The sequence below is a fragment of the Molossus molossus genome, unplaced genomic scaffold, assembly GCF_014108415.1.
Source record: "Molossus molossus isolate mMolMol1 unplaced genomic scaffold, mMolMol1.p scaffold_m16_p_1, whole genome shotgun sequence".
Taxonomy (NCBI): domain Eukaryota; kingdom Metazoa; phylum Chordata; class Mammalia; order Chiroptera; family Molossidae; genus Molossus; species Molossus molossus.
Genome location: NW_023425344.1, coordinates 66,421 through 85,906, shown reverse-complemented (window position 1 = coordinate 85,906; position 19,486 = coordinate 66,421). Strand labels below are relative to the sequence as shown.

The window sequence follows — 19,486 nt, the reverse complement described above, 5'->3', positions numbered from 1 at the left end:
TCGCTACCGAGGACAGAGTCACACCTTGTTTCACCTGAAGTTCCCTAGTTGCTTGAAGTGAGCATTTCCCTTTCATCCTCCGGAGTTTCCTCCTCTGAGCTCACTTCCTCACAGCGGCCTCTGTGCTACACGGGAAACCGTTTTCTTCTTGCTGTGGCTTCGTCTTCACCGACAGACGACGAAAACGCACACGCTGCCGTCTGGATCTTCCGTCTGCTCCTGCTTGCTGCGCCTTCCCCCAGGTGCTGAAGAAGCACCTGCAGGGCCGGTGGCCATGGAGGGTGAGGGCGGTGCTCCGCCACTTCTGACCACGCACCTCGCAGGCCGGTCCCTGTCGTCCTGTCAGGGAGGAAGTGGCGAGGGGCAGAACTACATCCTCGCTGTGATCCCCACTGAGAGCTCAGGTTTTCAACATCAGTCACAGTGACACGGCAGTAAGAAACCAAACGTATTAGCCTCATGTAAACTCACCTTCAACATCGATTCATGGGCTAGGGTGTACGTTTCCATTTCTTTCAATCTCAGACACCACTTCTATCCTGAACTTGAAAAACAGGCCTACGTTCTAACAGAGAGACTGTGGTCAGCCGGCTGTGGAAGCCTCGGCGCACGCTCTCACCTGGTGAGCCAGTGCCCCAGGTCAGGACGGTGGGCCCACTGCACCCCCGTGTGGTTCAGGGGTCGCAGCAACCGGCAGCAGCCGAGCACCAGCCACGGGCTCGCCAGCACCATGGCCTTCTCGCAGCCTCGGAGCGTGTCCAGGGAAGAGGGCTTCGTACACACTCGGTCCAGCTCTAACACGTCACAGCCGGTGCTCTTGTCCTTCACAGTGGGTGCTGCCCGGACAAACCTTCCTTCCACGCGTAAGCAACACGGAGACTCCCCGTTATCCCCCAGAAAGCAGTTCCTGTAGCTTTCATGACACAGAGCTAGGCACAGGGTGCTGACAAGGAAGTACCAGGTCTGGTGCTCCTCTTCAATGAAGCTGCTGGCACCCAGACTCAGGACGTGGCCGACAGTCCCCACCAGGATGAGAAGGTCTAACTCCGACCACTTTGAGTTGGTACGAGCTGGATTCTGTAAAAAGAAAGATGGATTTTGTAAGGAAAACTCTGAAAACTACACATATCTTGCTGTGTGTGTTTAAGCTGCTGGTCACAGAACACAACCCACTGTGACCCTCATCTGATGTTTCTCAGGCCCAGCACCCACTCCCCTGCTTCGTGGGACGGCCCATCCTCTTCGGCACATCCAGGGGCACCTGGGCCGTCTTGACCCGGGACTGCCTGCTCCAAGCTGAGCGAGGAGATGTGGATGTTTAGCCCTGAGCCACCTCGGCAGTGCAGGGACTCGGAGCTGTGCTGATCCCGGGACCAGCCCTGCGCAAACCATTTCTTGGCCTCTGGAGCCTGGGCTGTCAGGTGGCCACAGCCGGTTCCTGCCACTGATACCCAAGGGTATTTCCCACTGAATCAGACCTGATTTCTCCATGAATTCTCCAGAAATCCAAAAAATTTCCAGTTAAATGATCAATTCTATTGAAATAAAGTTGGCATCATAGTACTAACCCTTCAACATACCAATTTAAAGCATTTAACAGCTGTTGAAAAACAAAAGGATCTCTTGTCCTTTGAGACAGCGTGGAGGGACCTGGAGAGTGTTAAGCTCAGCAAAATGAGCCAGTCAGCGAAAGACAAGGACCACGTGGCCACACTTACACGTGGATCTAATGAAAACAAACTGATGAATAAAACAGAAACAGAGGCATGGATGCACGGAACAGACTGACAACCTGAGGGAAGGGCGGGTGGGTGGGAAGAGATAAACTGAAGAACTTGCACACACACATCAACCACGGACACAGACTGCAGGGTGGTAAAGGCCTGGGGCGAGACAGGAACCAGGACGAAGGGGACAATGGGGGAGGGGGGAGGAGGAGACATTCTCAACAGTAAATATTTTTTAAGATAAAAGCAAAATTAAAGATGAACACTTGATGACTGTCATTGGGTAACTACTCAATGATTTTTTTTTTGGAGAAACATCATTAACTTTATTTTCTTCTTTTCTTTTTTAAATTAATTAATTTATTTTTGTTACAGATGTTTCTCCTCCCTCCCATCTGTCCCCAGCTTTGTTGTCCATGTCTATTGTTCATGCACACATGCATGTAAGTTCTGTGGTTTATCTCTCCCCCTCCCCCCTCTTCTGGGGATTGTCAGTCTGTACCCCACTTCCACGTCTCTGGGACTATCCCATTCCTCAGACTGTTATGTTCATTATATTCCACAAAAAAGCGAGATCATGTGATATTTGTCTTTCTCTTCTTGGCTTCTTTCGCTTAGGATAATACTCTCCAGGTCCCTCCATGTCGTCTCAAAGGATAAGAGATCTTTCTTCCTTACAGCTGCATAGTCCTCCATTGTGTATATGTACCACAGCTTTTTTATCCATTTGTCTACTGATGGACATTTGGGCTGTTTCCAGATCTTAGCTATTGTAAATAGTGCTGCTATGAACATGGGGGTACATATATTCTTTCTGATTGGTGTTTCAGGATTCTTAGGGTGTATTCCTAGAAGTGGGATCACTGGGTCAAATGGAAGTTCAATTTTTAATTTTTTGAGGTAACACCATAGTGTTTTCCACAGCGGCTGCACCAGTCTGCATTCCCACCAGCAGTGTACTAGTGTCCCCTTTCTTCCACACCCTCTCAGCACTTGTTTGGTGATTTGTTGATGGCGGCCATTCTGACAGGTGTGAGGTGATACCTTGTAGTTGTTTTAACTACTCAATGTTTATTCTTCATGTGTCCAACTGGGATACAGCAGAAGGCACCGTGAACCTTGTTAGGCCTTCGAGAGTCAAGTGGCCCAGGGAAAGCCTGCTCTGACAGCACCAGAAGGGTCACGTCCCAGGGACACGGCCCTGCGCTGGGTCCCCCAGGCTCTGGGCACCGGGACATCCATCTGCTCACCTCTTCCTCATTGCCACCACAACCAGCTAAGGAATGAAGGTGTCAGAGGCCAAAGGCTCTAAGTATTCTGAAGGAAAATGTTGGTCTGAAAAAGAAAAATGCATCGTACGAGGCAGAATGAAGTCCGGAGGACGGCAGGATTCAGATGGGGTCTGAGCCTCTCTCCACCTTCCTTGGCTGCAGCCCAAAGACCCTCTGAGACACGGTCTGCCTCATGCGCTTCCCATCAGCCAGCTGCCCATCCTGTGACCAGCAGCTCTGCACAGCCCCGTGTGACAGTCACAGGAGCCGTCTCCCCTCCTGACAGTGAGGCCTGTGATCTGAAGACACAGAGCTGAGTCTGAAGTGGGCGCTCAGAGCCTGGGGACAGGCTCCCTCACCAGCTCCTTTCCTGCCCTGGCCAGTGCTGTGCCTGCCACACACCAGCGCTTCACCCAACATCCAGTGAGTGAAAGGTCAAGTAAATAACAAAAGATGGGGTCGCATCTGCGGGAGCCACCTTACCCTCCTCAGAAGCTTTCCGTCCACACACGTCCTGGTCAGAGCAGACAGGACCGCGCAGAGCAGGGCGGAGACCAGCACCAGCACCACCCCCACGGTGGGCCACGAGAGGCTGCAGAAGTAGCAGGAGCCCTCAGTCGAGGTGCACACGCTGACGTGCACGGCCCCGAGAAGCAGGAGCACCAGGTAGAAGAGCAGAGAGAACACGGGCGACGACAGGGGGACCTCCAGCTCGGCTGCGCTGCCCAGAGCCTGCGGGGCGCTGAGCAGGAGCAGGGCGAAAACCTGGAAAGGGAACACGAGGGCCGTGTCTGTGACCGCTGGGCTCTCAGAGAGCTGCTCAGAACGACGCCCCCAGCAGTGCGGAGCACAGCCATTTGACCTGACAGGACTCTGTGTGCAAGGACACACATGAACGAACAGGAAACTCCTATTTTCCCATTTTTGGAAACACTGATGTTCCGTAGGATTTAAACGGCAGTACTCTGGCTGGGTCAAGTCAGCCCTGCATGTGAGCCACGACTCCGTGCGAGTCCCGTACCTCCAGAACCACAACGGTGCCCACCACCATCGAGTAGATGTCGTAGTGAGCCACTTGTCTGCTCAGGGCCAGGCTCAGCGTCTTCAGGGCGTCCAGGTACTGCCTGCGGACCTTGGTTCCCAGGTTGAGAAGGACTTCCGAGTTCTTTTCCTCTAAGTACAGTCTGACCCAGTTCCCGTGCAGCTTCTGTGACACTTGAAACTGTTCAAATCCAGGCTCTGACAAGAAGAGGAACAGTTACACAGACGCTGCACACACACACACATATAACTTCAAAGTTATATGGTTTGGCTCAGCAGTTAGAGCATCAGCCTGCAGTCCAGAGAGACCCAGGTTCGGTTCCCGCTAAGGGCACGTACCTCCATTGCAGTTTGTCTCCAGCCCTGGTTGGTCGTGCGGGTGGCAGCCACTCGATGTGTCCCTTTCACATCTCTCTCTCTCTCTCTCTCTGTCTTTCTCCCTCCTACTGTATCTGAACAAAAAAATGAAAAAATGTCCTCAGGTGAGGATTAAAAGAAAAAAAAAAACAAAAAACGCAAAAAACAAAGTATCATTTATCCTCGGCTTGTGGTACAACCTGAAACCTAACGCAGATGAGCTACTGGAGTGTGTGCTGGGTCATGGGGCCAGCATCCCCCGACATCCTTCCCACTCGACAGCCTACCCGGCCACCACCGCCTTCTCCTCCCCTGTCCTTCTGGCTCCACTTTGTCTTTTCTTTATTGATTTTAGAGAGAGAGGAAGGGAGAGGGAGAGATAGAAATATCAATGACAACACTGATTGGCTGCCTCTGGCACCCCTCCCACTGGGAATGTGGCCCACAACCTGGGCATGAGCCCTGACTGGGAATTGAACCAACAACCTCCTGGTGCAGGGTTGACGCTCAACCACTAAGCCACATGGGCCGGGCTCTGTCTGCGCTCGTCTGCTTTTGCAACAGGCAACAGAAAACCACCCAGAAGTGCATCACGCCAACAGATCCTCGACTTTACAAAAATCTTCCCATGCTCAGTGTGTGGCCTGGGCAGGCAGAGGCCTGACGCCGTCTCCACCACATCCCTGTCCCCACGTGGCTGCCCTCCTGCCTCTCAGCAACATCCGCATCTTGACCGGCTTCCATCACTGCAAGTCTTCTTTGGGCAGGGACAACCATCTTCTGGCCCCTCCTGTGCCTCCAATGTGCAGTGCTGCTAGTAGACCCACATGGACGCCAGTCCCAGCGGCTTCTGGCTCCCCCGTTGGGATGGTGGCAGCCTGCTTGCCCCAGGTCAGAGGGCTGCCTTTCTTCCTCTCAGAGCTGGCCCAGACACAAAACTTCCCTTCTGAGACTCCCTGGTGTTCAGCGTGCTCTTCTGACGTCCAGCAGAGACATTCTGAGGTGTCTAAGCTCTGTCTTTCTGAGGCCCCGGCCAATCCCCCGGCGCTGTGCCTGCCCCAGCGTTCCCTGATCGCAGCAGGACAACCCTGCCCGTCTGGCACTCTCACTGTGCAGCCCAAGGTGGCAGCCCTGCACCACTGCTGCGCCCGCCCACCGGCATCACGTGCAGCTGCCAGCACCACTCACCGGACGGGCTGCAGGGGCTGCTCCGTCCCTCCTTCCTGAAATTCTTTCTCTAGCTACTTGCTTCCTCAACACCAATCCCTTCACCCATGAGCACTTACCTAGTGAACCTGCTCCCCGTAACCATTCCCGCCTCAGCAGGTCGCCCATTCTTTCCCTGTTCGGCTAAAAGCCTGAGTCGTTCCTTCCTCGGCTCACTTGTGCAGACATCCTGCCTGCACTGCTGCCAACATCCAGTGCCACCCACCGTCCCTCTCAACACCGCTGCCTGGGCTGCACACCCCACAGCACAAGGCACAGCCCCGTGTGGGCTCGAGGGCCTCTGAGAATGCAAGTCAGAAACCTCAGGGCTCCGCAGCTCAGAGGCAAAGTGGGAGCCCTTGTCCGCCCAGGCTGCAGAAGCGCTCACACCCTCTCAGCCCACGTCCTGTGCCTTCCTCAGACGCCATTCTGCTCCAGCCACTCCGGCCCCTGGTCATTCCTTCTAAGCGAAGACACGTCCCCACCACAGGACCCTGTACCTGCCACATGCTCCCTCCCGGGCCCAGAGGCCAGGCTGCCACGGCCCTTACCTACTCGCACTTTCCACTCCTCCCACCCACCTGTCCCCAAGGCACCGCCACCCCCTGACCCTGACTGCTGCTGCTTTCTCTCCCTTCTCAGAGCTGAGCCCCATGAGGGTGACCCCCGAACTGCTGTGGCCACAGCTTTCAACAGTCCCTGGCCAGACAGAAGCTCAGTGAAAAAGATTCAATGTTGTTGAACGAACAAATTTATGGAAGAACTTGATTTAGATAATTGCCTCTGGGTGTTGCTAATGGTGATGGTCAAGGCTCTAAGAAAACAGGAGCACAATCTGCAGTCAGAGCGGATTAGTTCGACGGGGAATCAGGATGGCGCCAGGCACCTGGAAGCACAGGGTCTGAAGACGTCAGCCACAGACTCACCTCTTTCATACGACGGCACGTTTTCTTGCAGCAACCTGCTGAGCTGCACTGTGTTCAGATGTAAGAACCTCAGCTGTTCTCGCATCGCTCTGCCTTCGATGACTGGGGACAGCAGGCGGCCCACACTGTGCTTTGGAATGGGCAGGCCCAGCCCGATCGCTAGTGTTGCAGCCAGGTCAGTCTGCTGAACAAGCTTTGGGGGCCTGACATCACCTAGGGAAAAATACAGTTTAAGTGACAGGCTCAAGGACACTTTGACCTCCTACAACTAACATCAGTCAATTACTCATCTTCAGATCTTCCCTGTAAATCCACACAGAAGCACCTCATTGTTTCATATCAGTGGGATGATTGTGCACCCCTTTGTGTGGGGCACATGCCTTCCCCAAAGCAGTGCCTGATGCCTGGGAGACACCAGCAGACACACTCAGTCCCGAGCGAGTCCGCAGCGTGGGACAGGCCCAGGGAGCAGACGGCTCAGCAGATGGCCACCCGAGGGACGTGACTTCGGTGAGGTCAACAGACACACCCCTGGAAAAGGTGGGGGCAGGTCTCTGGCGGCCCTGCCCTCTGGATTCAGTGTTGCCTGCAGCCCCAAGGAGAAGCTGGTGCAGACTTCACAATGGCTCTGGAGCAGCAGCGGCGTCTCTCTGGGGAGAGCAGACTGAGGCCGAGCCCCAGACCAGCTCTGACGGACAAGCCTCTGCCTGCTGCTGGCCTGAGACCTGCAGCTCTTCAAGCCCCAGCACTGGCTGGCTGTCCAGCTAACCCTGCAAGGAGGCCGGGTGTGGTAGCAGGACCCTGGGCTCAGGCCCCAGCTCTGCCACTATCCAGTGTGAGGCCGTGTACAGGAAACTCAGAGTCAGTTCTCTTATCTTTGAAAAGAGCACCCCGCCCTGGCCGAGTGGCTCAATGGTCAGAGTGTTGGTCTGCGGATCAAAGGGCTGCAGGTTCGATCCCCGACCCCAGCTAGGGCATGCACAGGAGTTAACCATTCGATGTGTCTCTCTCATATCGATGTTTCTACCCGCACAAAAAAAAAAAAAAATCAAAAGAGATATCTTCAGGTGAGGAACAACCACACAGAAGAGCGCCCCGCCCCACACCCGGAAGCTGCAGTGCTGGCCGGCAGCAGTGCCAGGTGCGCGTCTCGCACTCCAGGGTGAGTGTGCAGAGGTCAAGCTTGGACTGTGGTAACTTTTTTCTTTGTGATTGGGTCAAATTTATTCATCTTTCCTTGACCAACCCTCTACTGATGGCTCCTGGATTACACTGGAAAAAAAGTTTTCCCACTCCAATGTTATTGTCTTATTATTATACTTTCTTCTGCTCTCTCGCGTCAAGTGCTCGATCTGAAACAAAACAAGAATCTCTTGGCACGGACACTGATGGTGGCGCATACTGCTTCCAGAGACCACACAGCCGCGAGTCCATGGACACTCAGACTGACTGACCCCAGGCTTGCTGTTCCAGCTGCAGGTAGAACAGGCTGTGCAATCACATTGTCTGTCTGCAACATGTAGAGATGTACCTGACAACACCAGCACAGAGGAGGGAGGTGGGGCAAAGCTGTACCGGATAAAAAATGACGCCATATGAAAATACGTCTCCCCAAACTCATTCCCAGATGTTCACAGCAGCATCATTCGTGACGGCCAAGAAGTGGGAACAAGTGCCACCACCTGACCGACAGACAGACAGACATGGTGCGACACGGCAGACGTTACCGAACAACAGGACGGAGTGAAAGTCAGGCACATGCAACAACGAGCACGCACCTTGAAACAGCGTCCAGCCGCACAAGACCAGGTGCTACAGGGTCCCTGTGCAGAAGCACCAGAAAAGGCAACTCTCACCACGACAGGAAGACAGCTGTGGGGGGGTGTACTGGGTTGGCGGGAAGTGGCGGGGGACCCCTGAAGATGCGACGAAATGTCTTAAAACTGACCCTGACAAGGGCTGCTGGCTCTGAATGAACCAAAAGGAGCGCAGTCCTGGCTCATACACCGAGCATAATGAGATAACAAAACACGACCATTCTTAATGCAAACAGACAAATTAAATGAAGAAAAAAAAAACCAACAAGAAAACCCAGAGCTCACTGTTGGCACTGAGGTCGGCCACTCGGCAGCCCTCGCAGGCAATCCGCACGCACAGCCGCCCAGGGAGGAGACTTAAATACCTACTGTAGCTAAACAAAGGCCCTAACCTTCTGACAATAAAAACCCACCAACCTAGCCCTGGCCAGTTTGGTTCAGCGGTTGGAGCTTCGGCCTGCGGTCCTGAGAGACCCGGGTTCGGTTCCCACTAAGGGCGCGTACCACGGTTGCAGTTTGTCCCCGGCCCTGGTTGGTTGTGCAGGTGGCAGCCACTCGATGTGTTCCTTTCACATCGATGTTTCTCTCTCTCTGTTCCTCTCTCTCCCTCCCACTCCACCTGAACAAAAAATGGAAAAATGTCCTCGGGTGAGGATAAAAATAAATAAATAAATAAAAAAACCCCCACCCACCTAGTTGCCTTTCTTTTTTTTTAAATCCTCACCCGGGGAAATTTTTCCATTTATTTTCAGACAGAGTAGGAGCAAGGAAGAAAGGGAGGGAAAGAGAAAGAAAGGGAGGAAGAGAAACACCAATGTGAGAGAGACACATCTATTGGTTGCCTCCCGCATGACCCCAACCAGGGCCAGCGACCAAAATGAAACCAAGGTACGTGCCCTGCACTGGAATCAAACTCGAGACTCTTTGGTCTGAGGGTTGACGCTCTAACCACTGAGCCAAACTGGCCAGGGCCTAGTTGCCTCCCCCTGCCCTGAGGACTAACTCCCTGAGGCTGAAGGTGCCCACACGCCCTTGTCCACCGCAGCTCAGTGACCTGTGGGGACGGCGAAGGGCTGGGGAGAAAAGGCTGTTCCTGGTTAGGGCTCTCACTCAGCTCGATGGCCACATGGACCCGCTGTGGTCTGCGAGCAGGACAGCAGGGTGCAGAGGCCAGTGCTCTGCCCATTCAGTGGGAGGCAGGACCCAGCGGTGCTGGGTGAGACTGAGGGTCCTCGAGAGGAAGCCACAGAACCTACAGAAATAATAGAGAGATGCCAGAGAACAAGTCAAGTGCGGGGCGGAGGCTCCCGCAGAGACTGAGGGCGAGACAGCCAAGTGCACCAGGCGCAGTGTGAGCCTGGGTGGAGAGCTGGGGTCTCCACGACGACAGATGAGTCCTCAGTGGATCCTGTTCAGAGGTCCTGTGACTCCTGCTGACACGTCTGTTCAGTATACAGTTTGCAATGATAGCTACTTTCAGAAAATTTAAGTATTTATGTTTCTTTTAGTTCATGCATGTGGGTCAGAAGTCTCTAAGCTACAGGCAATTCTTACTGACAGTTCCAGAAATCCAGGCAGTGACAGTCACACAAACAATTCCCACAAAGGATGTTTGTATTCTAAGAATCAGGGCAAGAAATCGAAACACCCAACCCTGACTGTCCCTCGCCCCATCAATTTTCATTCTGCCGTTGCTCAGCACAGTTCAGACTAAGCCTCCAGAAATGAGTTTTAAAATGAAAATCAGTATAGCCTTGGCCAGTGTGGCTCAGCGGTTAGAGTGTAGGCCTGCATACTGAAGGGTCTCGGGTTTGATTTCTGGTCAAGGGCATGTATGTCCCTGGGCTGCATGTTTGATCCCCAGCCCCAGTTAGGGTATGTGGGGGAAGCAGCCAATCGATGTGTCTCTTTCACATTGATATTTCCCTCTCTTTTCCTCTTTTCTTCCCTCCCTTCCACTCTCTCTAAAAAAATCAAAAGGATTAATAAACAAATAAATTCAGGTGAGCCCTGGCCGGTTTGGCTCAGTGGTCAGAGTATTGGCCTGCGGACCAGAGTCCCGGGTTTGGTTCCTGCTAAGGGCATGTACCTTGGCTGCAGTTTGTCCCCAGCCCCGGTTGTGGTCGTGTGGGTGGCAGCCACTCGATGTGTCTCTCACATTGATGTTTCTCTCTCTCTCTGCCTCCCTCTCTCCTCCCCGCTCTATCTGAAGATAGATGCAAAAGTGTCCTCAGGTGAGGGTTGAAATAAATAAATAAATAAATAAATAAATAAATTCAGGCGATAAAAACCAGAAATAAAATACAATTTCAACGTTAAACATTTCTCAGCTCTCACCAGGTCTCCTCTCAAATGCAGAACTGATCAGGAGCAGAGCGGTGTTCGTCTCCTCCACAGAAGAGGCCCCATGCCCTCCGTTCGCAGACATGCCGTGATCACCACAGAGCACCAGCAGGCTGGGCGAGACAGCCTCTCTCTCCTGCAAGGCAGAGGGGATGTTCCGGCTGCACTCATACTGAGAGCACGTACTCTTGTTAAGAAAGCAACTTTAGGTTTTAGCTTCATGAACAAGTGCTCTTTCTAAATTAGCTGGTTTTACTTTTTAACTATGAACTTAGATCAAGTTTCATCTATTAAACAAGTAGAATCACACGGAGGTCACAAAGCACAGGAGGCTTGGACTTACGGAGTCAGGCCTCTTGGAACTGAGGTTTGGACCCTCTTCGCCACTTCTGAGCTATGAGAGCGCGGGCCCATCACTCTGTGTGCCTGTGTCCTCATCTGTCAAACGCAGCCACCTTCCTGCCCGTCACTCCAGCCCGTGGCCTCTGCTGCCCTGGATGTGCCTGGCAGGCTCCGCCCGACCCTGGCCCTTGGCCTGAAGATGGCATGTCTGCCCCTCCTTCCTGAGCAGCCTCTGCTCACATCTCATGTAACCACTCCGCCCATGCTGTTGAAAACACAGCCTCAGATGCTGTCTCCTCCTGCCCCAGGTCTCCTGTGGCACATTCCCTTCAAGAACACACATGCACTGTTACTGTGCCTCTCGTTTGCCCTGCCGTCTAGAGCACAGGTCCCACAACACCAACAGTTTCAGCGACACACAGGCCTTGGGAAGCACGAGCTGGAGGAGGGGTGGTGGAAGTAAGACGGGAGATGGAATCGGTGCAGGTGAGCGTCACGGCGGCAACATGTGCTGCTCGTGAGGTTGCCGCGTGACAGCAGGTCCTGAGCTCACGCGGCAGCTTCAGCTCTCCTGGGGAGTGTGGGCACAGGGCCCTCCTAGCCCCATGACGCCTGCAGCGCGGCTCACCTCTGATAGCAGCGAGGTGTGGATCCTCATCAGGACGCTGTCCATTTCGCTGAGCTTGCGCCCGATCAGGGGGCTGTTGGGCCCGGAAATGTGGCCGATGTGGTCCAGCCCCAGGTAGTGAAGAATCAACACATCCCAATCCCTCCTTTTCAATACTCGATCCAAATGCCTCGTCACGTTATCATCCACCTTTAAAGGAGACAAAAGTGCATATGAAGAGTTCTCCTTACTTCTTTTGATCTTCACTCCCCAAGAAAAAATGGTATGGTCATTATAAATTATAGGGGTTTATTTTAGGTAACAGGACCAGTGGGAGTTCGAAAAGACCAAGAAAAATAACAACTGCCACAAAGAATTAAACATCAGCATGAGATCATGCTTTTACCGACAATGACTTTGTCTCCAGGCCACATAATTTTTTTTTTAAACTACATCCTCACCTGAGGACAGTTTTGCATGTATCTTCAGATAGAGCGGGAGTAAGAGAGGGAGGGAGGGAGAGACAAACATAGACACACTGACTGATTGCCACCCACACGACCCCAAAAGAGGCCGGAGACGAACTGCAACGGAGGTACGTGCTCTTAGCTGGAACTGAACCCAGGACTCCCTGGTCTGCGGGCCAATGCTCCAACCGCTGAGGCAAACCAGCCAGGGCCCAGAGCACATAATTTAAACAAGCAAGGTGAGTTCCGAGAACGCCATTCTGAGGGACCACTGCTGGGGCTTCACTGAGTACATGACCAAGTTAAACAGGTGTTCAGTCACGATGAGGTACCTAAGGGCAAAGGGCAGTTAACAAAAACAAGGGAGTACCCAGGGTTCAAGTAACCTGCAGGGCGACTCTGAGGGCATCTATGTGCACCTACTAGTGAGCTGGCAGTCAGTGATCAGCGGTCGAGGGGCCAACAGAGCCAATGCCCAGCCAGCCCCAACCCCTCCGCTGGCCCACCTCCCTCCCACTGAAATGTTTACGGCAAAGAGAAGTGTTTCTGAGCAACTGTACTTGGGATGGGGAAACCCAGCCGCTGCTCATCAGCACTGCAGCAGAGGACACCCGCGTCAGCAGGACTGCCAGTGTTTCCCCGTGCCCAGCAGACAGACAGGTGTGGGAATGCCACGTTCAGACACGTGGTGACACTGCCCTTCTCCCTCTGCACCCAGGCTCAGCTTTCCAACTAGGGCTCTAATCGCGCTCTTTCCCTTGCTGCAGGCTGCACTCCCAGCAGGGATCGATGCCCCTCAGGACCAGGCCCATGTCGCCTGCCCTCTGCCCTCAGGCCTCCCCACTGCAGACACTGCCCCACTCACAGAAGCAGCAACAGCCCCGGGATCCCAGGCAGTTCAAGGAGTCCTCAGGCTCTGCTGTGAACAGATGCTGCCCCTACTCTGTCCTCTTGGTATGTCCCCACTCACCTGTAATACTCAGCTTAAATGGCTCCTTGCTGGGACACCCTTCTGGATGCTTTACACTCACCAGCAGGCGCTCAGACACTCCAGGCCATGGGCTGGAGAGAACCATGCTCACCTGCACCGGGTTCATGGCCCTGGGTGTGACTGGCTCTGTGAGGAACCATGTTTATGTCTCCACACTACTCCCGATACCGTAACAAAGTCACTACAAGCAACACTGCTCTCTATCTGATACACATTTCTTGTTTTAAAAACTGACCTCTGTATAATCTGACACAAAAAATGAAGTTGTTCCATCATATTCCACAAAATGCTTTGGGAATAATTTCACCCATGTTTCGTCTCCATAGAAGATGATTCTCTTCCCGGCTGCTTTGGCCTGTGTGATGACGTTGTCCTCCAGCAGTGTGGGGGAATTGAAGTTTCTGATGATATCAACAAAGCCAGGAAGGCTCCCTGTCATCAATGCCTGCAGGAGGGAACACTTATCAGTTGGATGACAGGATTCAGAGTGTGGTAGGGGAAGGGGTACTGCAGATCACTGCACAGGCGAAAGATGCATAGAAGTAGGGCATTCCCAGTACTGAAGGATGGGTATTAGGAGAAAGGGGAGGGGGAAGCTACACGCAGATTCTGGGCAAAACTAGAATGCTTCATGGTGAACGCCTGACCACATTTCAGCCACGAAGAGGATAGAGGAGGCGGCTGTGAGGCAGCCAGGTACCTGTGGTGCCGAGAAGCTACAGATTTTAAGAACTGAAACAAGTGGCAAAGTATGGTGTGTGCTGAGAACACAAGCCTGCCTATTCAAACCCTCTGTCAGGTTCTCATCTGAGCTTCAAGTCTGCGAAGTCCATTTACTGATTTGCAAACCAGAGATCCTAATGTTCACTCCCGAGTAAAAGAGCAGCTTCTCACACACACAGGGAGGAAAGCAGTCCTTATGCATGAACTCTCCAGAATTCTCACAGTAAACTGGTCCAGGGATGCCGGTGGGCACCTCCCCCCCACCCCCACCATGTCACACCATAAGTTCTGGGAGAGGGTGGGTGTGACAATTCTCAAACCTTATGCTGTCAGAGTAAGTCAACGACCTCCGTCACTTTAGCAGAGTCTAAGAGGCCACAATGATGGGCCACAGTCTCTGTGATCTGAGTTTTTCAACAACCCACGCCACTGGTGTCAAGGGACCTGTGCCAGTGCAATGAAAATAAACAGGAATCTGGATCATGCCAAAGGTATAGTAACTTTGTTGAGACTCCTCTAGCAGCAAACACAGATGTGAATTAACTGGAACGCACGTGAAGAGCTCACCAAATCTTCTCCAAGAGCAACGATGGGACTGTTAAAACAACCATTTCGGTACTTTGAAAACGCACCGAGGATAGATGACCAATCGAGAAGTCCTTATTCAAGACAAACTGCTACATCTCAGTAAGCATCATGGGTGCCTGTGGTGTTTTAAATGGGCTGCCCCTCAACCCCATCTCCATGCTGCGGTAGCCGAGGAGCAGGAGGGGCCCACCGACGTGGAGCTGGGTCCATGGAACAGCGCCACGCGACGGGTGTGCAATCAACACACAGGCCACATCACAGCTGCCTGCGGCTCCGTGACAGCTGTGGTAAGAGACCAGCCCAACATTTAAAAGGGGATCTGAGGAAGAGACAGGTACAGTCGACCTCTATAAACCCCACATATTCCTGGAATCTGGAAAGTTGCGTGCACACTCAGGAGAGACCAGAGGGGCTTCGTCACCGGTTCCTTCTGGTGGAACAGGAGGCTCTGCTCCAAGAGAGAGTCAGGGCAGACTGTATAAACTCCGTGACCATTGAGCGAGTGGCACGTCCCAACAGGACCCTGCTGAGTGTGGAAGCCTCACTGCATAGGTATCTGTGCACAACCTCTGACCAACCACTAGCCTGTGCTGGCCCTGGGGGACTCCTGGAAAGACTAGCCCAAACCTGAAAACAAGAATTAGAAAAATGACCTAGCAGAGACATCGGTTGCTGCACACTTGGGGAGACACTCTCCATAACTAGTTCAGGCAAGTCACTACACACAAACAAAATAACAGGAATCACAGCTACTACTCCTGGGTGCGGATTAGAATCTCTATTAGAGATGAGGGGCACGAATACATACGTGCCCCATCCAACTATACAATGTACAAATGTGTTGGTGGATTGTATGAAAATTCTATCTCAATTGTTCCTTCTTTTTTTTTCTTAAAGACTTTTAAAATTGATTTTCAGAGAGGAAGGGAGAGGACAGAGAGAAACATCGATGTGAGAAATGTGAGAGTGGGCATGTGTCCCCACTGGGAAATAAACCAGTGACCCTCTGGTGTACCAAAACAACACCCAACCAACTGAGCCAAACCAGCCAGGGCTAACGTTATTTCTTAAACTGTGAGCCTCTCTCTTACCCCTAAATTCTACTACCTAAAGATAACCAGTTATTTTTGGTGAGTACCCTTTAATTGTTTTTTTCTGTAGGTGTACAACCACAAATATACAAAGATATATTTATCACCAAAATGATAACAAACTATGTAAATAATTCTACAACTTGCTTTTTTCCAATTAATAACAGATTATGGGTCTCTTTCCCCAGAAAACAAATAGCTACTTCATCTTTTTTTGAACAGAGATAAAATACATACATATCTATCTATCTATACACACACACACAAATATATACTTGAACGTACATTTACTTCCAATGTTTGAATGTACATTTGTTAAACCAAAACTATTTTAATGGATATTTGTTTTTTTTTTCCCTTCAAAAAATTTTTTTTCTTTGTTGATTTTTAGAGAGAGAGGAAAGGAGAGAGAGATAGAAACATCAATGAGAGAGAACATCAAATGGCTGCCTCCTGCATGCCCCCTACGGGGGTTTGGTCCACAACCTGGGCCTGTGCCCTGACTGGGAATCGAACAGGTGACCTCTTGGTGCATGGGTTGATGTTCAACCACTGAGCCACACGGGCCAGGCAATGGATATTTACTTTTAAAAGCTTCCAATGGCCATGGCTTGTTTGCTCAGCGGTTAGAGCGTCGACCTGTGGACCAATGAGTTGTGGGTTTGGTTCCGGTCAAGGGCACATATCTAAGTTGGGTTTATCTCCGGCCCTGGTCTGGGTCATGTGGGAGGCAACCAATGGATGTGTGTCTCTCATGTTGATGTTTCTCTCTCCCTCCCTCCCTCCCACTCTATCTGAAGATAAATACAAAAATATCCTCAGGTGAGGATTAAAAAATAAAATAAAATAAAAAGCTTCCAATGGAAGTACCATTTGAGCTGAGACCTGAAGGTTGAAGTGTTGTCTGGGTGAGATGAGGTGGGGCCTTCCAGGGGGAGACACAGTAAACTGCAAGGGCTCCAAGGCAGAGAGGCAGCATGCCTGGGAACCGAGCTCTCTGTGATCATCAAAGAAGGAAAGTAGCTCCAATTAGAGTGGAAAGGTAAACAGGCAGAAGAACAAGCCTGAGGCCTGGGTTAGTAGGCAGTGTAAGCCACTGTCGGGTATTAAGTCGAGTAGCACGAGCTGGCGACCATACTGGACTGGACAAGGGTGGTGGCTCAGTCCAGTTATAGTCACAGTATTAACACACCTGTTCGCCTTATCTCCTGTAAAGAGTAGGTTATCATCAATCTTTAAATGTTTACAATGGGATAGGCAAAATTTGGCCTTACAGGTTGTTTTAGTTTGCATTACTATGATTGCTAGAAAAGTAAAAAGAATCTTTTCACGTTTACTGGCCACTTCTATTTCTTCCCTTGTAGATTTCTTCAGATCCTTTGTCCAGTTGCCACTGGACTGTTGGGCCTGACTGGACACTCTTTACATATCAGAGGCTTATCATCTTGTTTCTATGTTAACTGTAAATAAGTTTTCCAGTTTATCATTTGTCAGTTAACTTTGTCTATAATGTGTTTTGTTTTATGTACTCGTCTGTCCATCATTCTTCTGGGGCTTATACAAGGTACTTCCTCCTTCTCACAATAGCTCGAGTTCCTACTGATATTTTAAGGAGGGCAGGGACAGTGTGGCATCCACTTCACCCAAGGGAGCATGCAAGCAGCAACTGAGCTGCAGCTGGGGTCCTAGGAAGTGTTAAGTGAGAACTCAGGTGTCATCTCCTGGGAGGTTCCCTGTGGTTGCCATGGCCTTTGGAACAGTAATTTCTCGCCTCTGGAGAGTAAGGAAGGCTCTGAATCACTCTACTCTGCAGCTCTAATGCCACAGGACCAAGAAAGACTTTGGAACCAGGCAGGCTTACGCTCCAGCTCCCAGCTCCCGATGTGTGAATCCGGCACTGCAAGCCTGTTTCCTCATGTGGAAATGGTCCCCAATACAGCTCTACTCTTTTCTTTACCCATAGTTCTTGGGTAAAGCACTGTGTACTTGAAAGCCATGCTCACTAGGCCGAATACCTGCTGGTGGTTCACACAGTAGAAACAGTGAGAACTATGGCGGCCAGTTCATGCTGGACCAGTCACTGGACCAGTGCCAGACAAGTCTGAGTTTCCTTTCTCATCTATGAAGTCAAGAGACTGAACTAGGCAACCCTACAGGCTTTCCAGGGTTGTAACTGACCTAATGACAATTAAAGACAAGAACAGGTTAGCCAGGAGGATGGTACCTCTGAGACTAGGCTGGCCTGGAAAACTGGTTTCACATCCTTCATGTTTCCCAGAAAGCATGAGCTCTGGCTACTTGAAAAGGGGCAGATCATGGTCCCAGCTTCATCCTATCATCAGGCATCTTCAGCATCCTACTGCCCCAGCGAGGCTGACAGCACCAAACTTAGTTAAAATGTGAACAAGTAAGGACTACAGAGAGCCCCTCTAAACCTCCTGAAGAGTCAAACCATGATTTATAAAACATTAAGTTTTACCTTGATTCGAGGCATAGTGACTGTAGGTGGCTTTGCTTCAGCCACAAAACTGTGAGATGCTCCTTTTCCCACAAGGTAAGTTGTGTAGGGCATAAATTTCACACCCTTTGACCCAAACACAAAATCATCTCTCAAGGCATCTATCAGCATAATAACAACTTTACTGAAGAGAGGTGGGGGGAGCTTGGTCCAATTGGAAGTGGCCCCTAAAAGTGTTTGAAGGAAAAAAGAAAATTGAATTTTAAACTTCATTTAGCATTCAGTCACCTATTAACTGGTTTCTACCCACTTCTCTATGTACGAACTCAAAGAAAAATGCCCACAGTGCGGGGGAGGGGGCTGCGGGTTAGCTCAGGGAGCCGGATATTAGGTCATGAGTCGCCTTAGCATGGTGAGGAGTGCTGCGACCTAAAAACACAGCGCTTCGCCGAGCGGAAGGGAGCGCATTTACAAACCGTGTTCACACGGCCAGAGGGTCGCCCTGTGCGGACGCGAGCCGAACGGACGTGGCTCTCCCTGGTGTGTACTGCTGGGTGGGTGAGAACCAGGAGGGGTCCATGCAGGGCGGCCCTCACTACTGGTTAAAAGCGGATCTTGAAGGAATGTAAAAAAATAATAAAAAAAGCGAGGGTCAGCAGGGACCTTTATCTGTGGCGGCTCCTGGGGCAGAGGGTGCGGGGCCGCGCGGCTCACGCCTGCGGGGGAGGGGCGCGCGCGGCAGCGGCCAAAGCTGTCGGACAGACACAGAAAAGGAGAAGGGGCGGTAGGAAGAGGGGTCCCGGGGGTGGGAGCCTGGGAAGAGGCCCGAGAGGAGGGACAAGAAGGACGTTCCTCTGAAAAACCTGGGCCGAGGGAGCGGGACGCCGGGCAGGGGTCCGTACCTGCCGAGGGTTCGGGCGCGGGGGATTCCGCCTGGTGCTCGGTCCCGGAGGAGGAGCGAACGGGAGCGGGGAAGAACCCCCGAAGGAACAGTGCGACCCCGAGGACCTCAACCAGGACGCAGCCTGCGGCGAAGGCTCCGCAGCCCAGCCGCATGGTGTCCCGCGCCGGGCGGGGTCCGGGGTCCCGGCTCCAGGCTCCCGGTCCTCCGCGTCTTGCCGAGCGGCAGGCGCTTCCAGTGCAGGAAAAGCCTCTGCGCAAGTGCAAACTGGCGGACCGCCTGGAGCCCGCCCTGCGGGTGTCACGCCGCCGGCGCGCCGGAAATACGTGCGGAGGGGCGGGCGCTACCGCTGCCGGGCGGCTCTGAGTTCCGAAGCCCCTCACTCGCACTTCCGGCGCATCGCCCAATCCCCACACTGGCCCCGCCCACAGGGGGATTCCCCGCCCGCTCCGCCCACCGAGTCCCGCCGCGCTCTTCCCGTCGTGAGGCCCCGCCCACCCCGCGTTGGAGCCGCTCCTGTGTTGCCGGTGTCGGTCGGTTTCGGGGTTCGAGTGAGGGTCGTGCGAGGAGTGAGGGCGAGGCCGGAAGGGGCGGGAAAGCGAGTGGGGGCGCCCATGGAGAGGCTGCGTG

The 19,486-nt window shown here is 52.4% G+C and overlaps 1 protein-coding gene across 5 annotated transcripts in view; it reads right to left on the bottom strand.

Moving 5' to 3' along the window:
• PIGG (phosphatidylinositol glycan anchor biosynthesis class G) overlaps window positions 1–19,045 on the bottom strand; it is a 29,134-nt gene extending 10,089 nt beyond the window's left edge. For 3 of the 5 annotated variants that reach the window (XM_036280097.1, XM_036280105.1, XM_036280110.1), the window contains exons 1-9: window positions 18,858–19,045; window positions 17,977–18,182; window positions 13,331–13,540; window positions 11,659–11,847; window positions 10,683–10,824; window positions 6,529–6,741; window positions 4,020–4,237; window positions 3,482–3,763; window positions 620–1,077 (exon numbers count right to left, since the gene is read on the bottom strand). In XM_036280097.1, coding sequence (XP_036135990.1) covers window positions 620–1,077; window positions 3,482–3,763; window positions 4,020–4,237; window positions 6,529–6,741; window positions 10,683–10,824; window positions 11,659–11,847; window positions 13,331–13,540; window positions 17,977–18,182; window positions 18,858–19,011 — 2,072 coding nt within the window. In that variant the 5' untranslated portion in view covers window positions 19,012–19,045. Of the gene's footprint in view, window positions 1–471; window positions 1,078–3,481; window positions 3,764–4,019; window positions 4,238–6,528; window positions 6,742–10,682; window positions 10,825–11,658; window positions 11,848–13,330; window positions 13,541–17,976; window positions 18,183–18,857 lie in introns of all 5 variants that reach the window. The other 2 variants (XR_004961700.1, XM_036280120.1) reach the window with 2 other exon arrangements.
• Window positions 19,046–19,486: the final 441 nt, after the last annotated feature.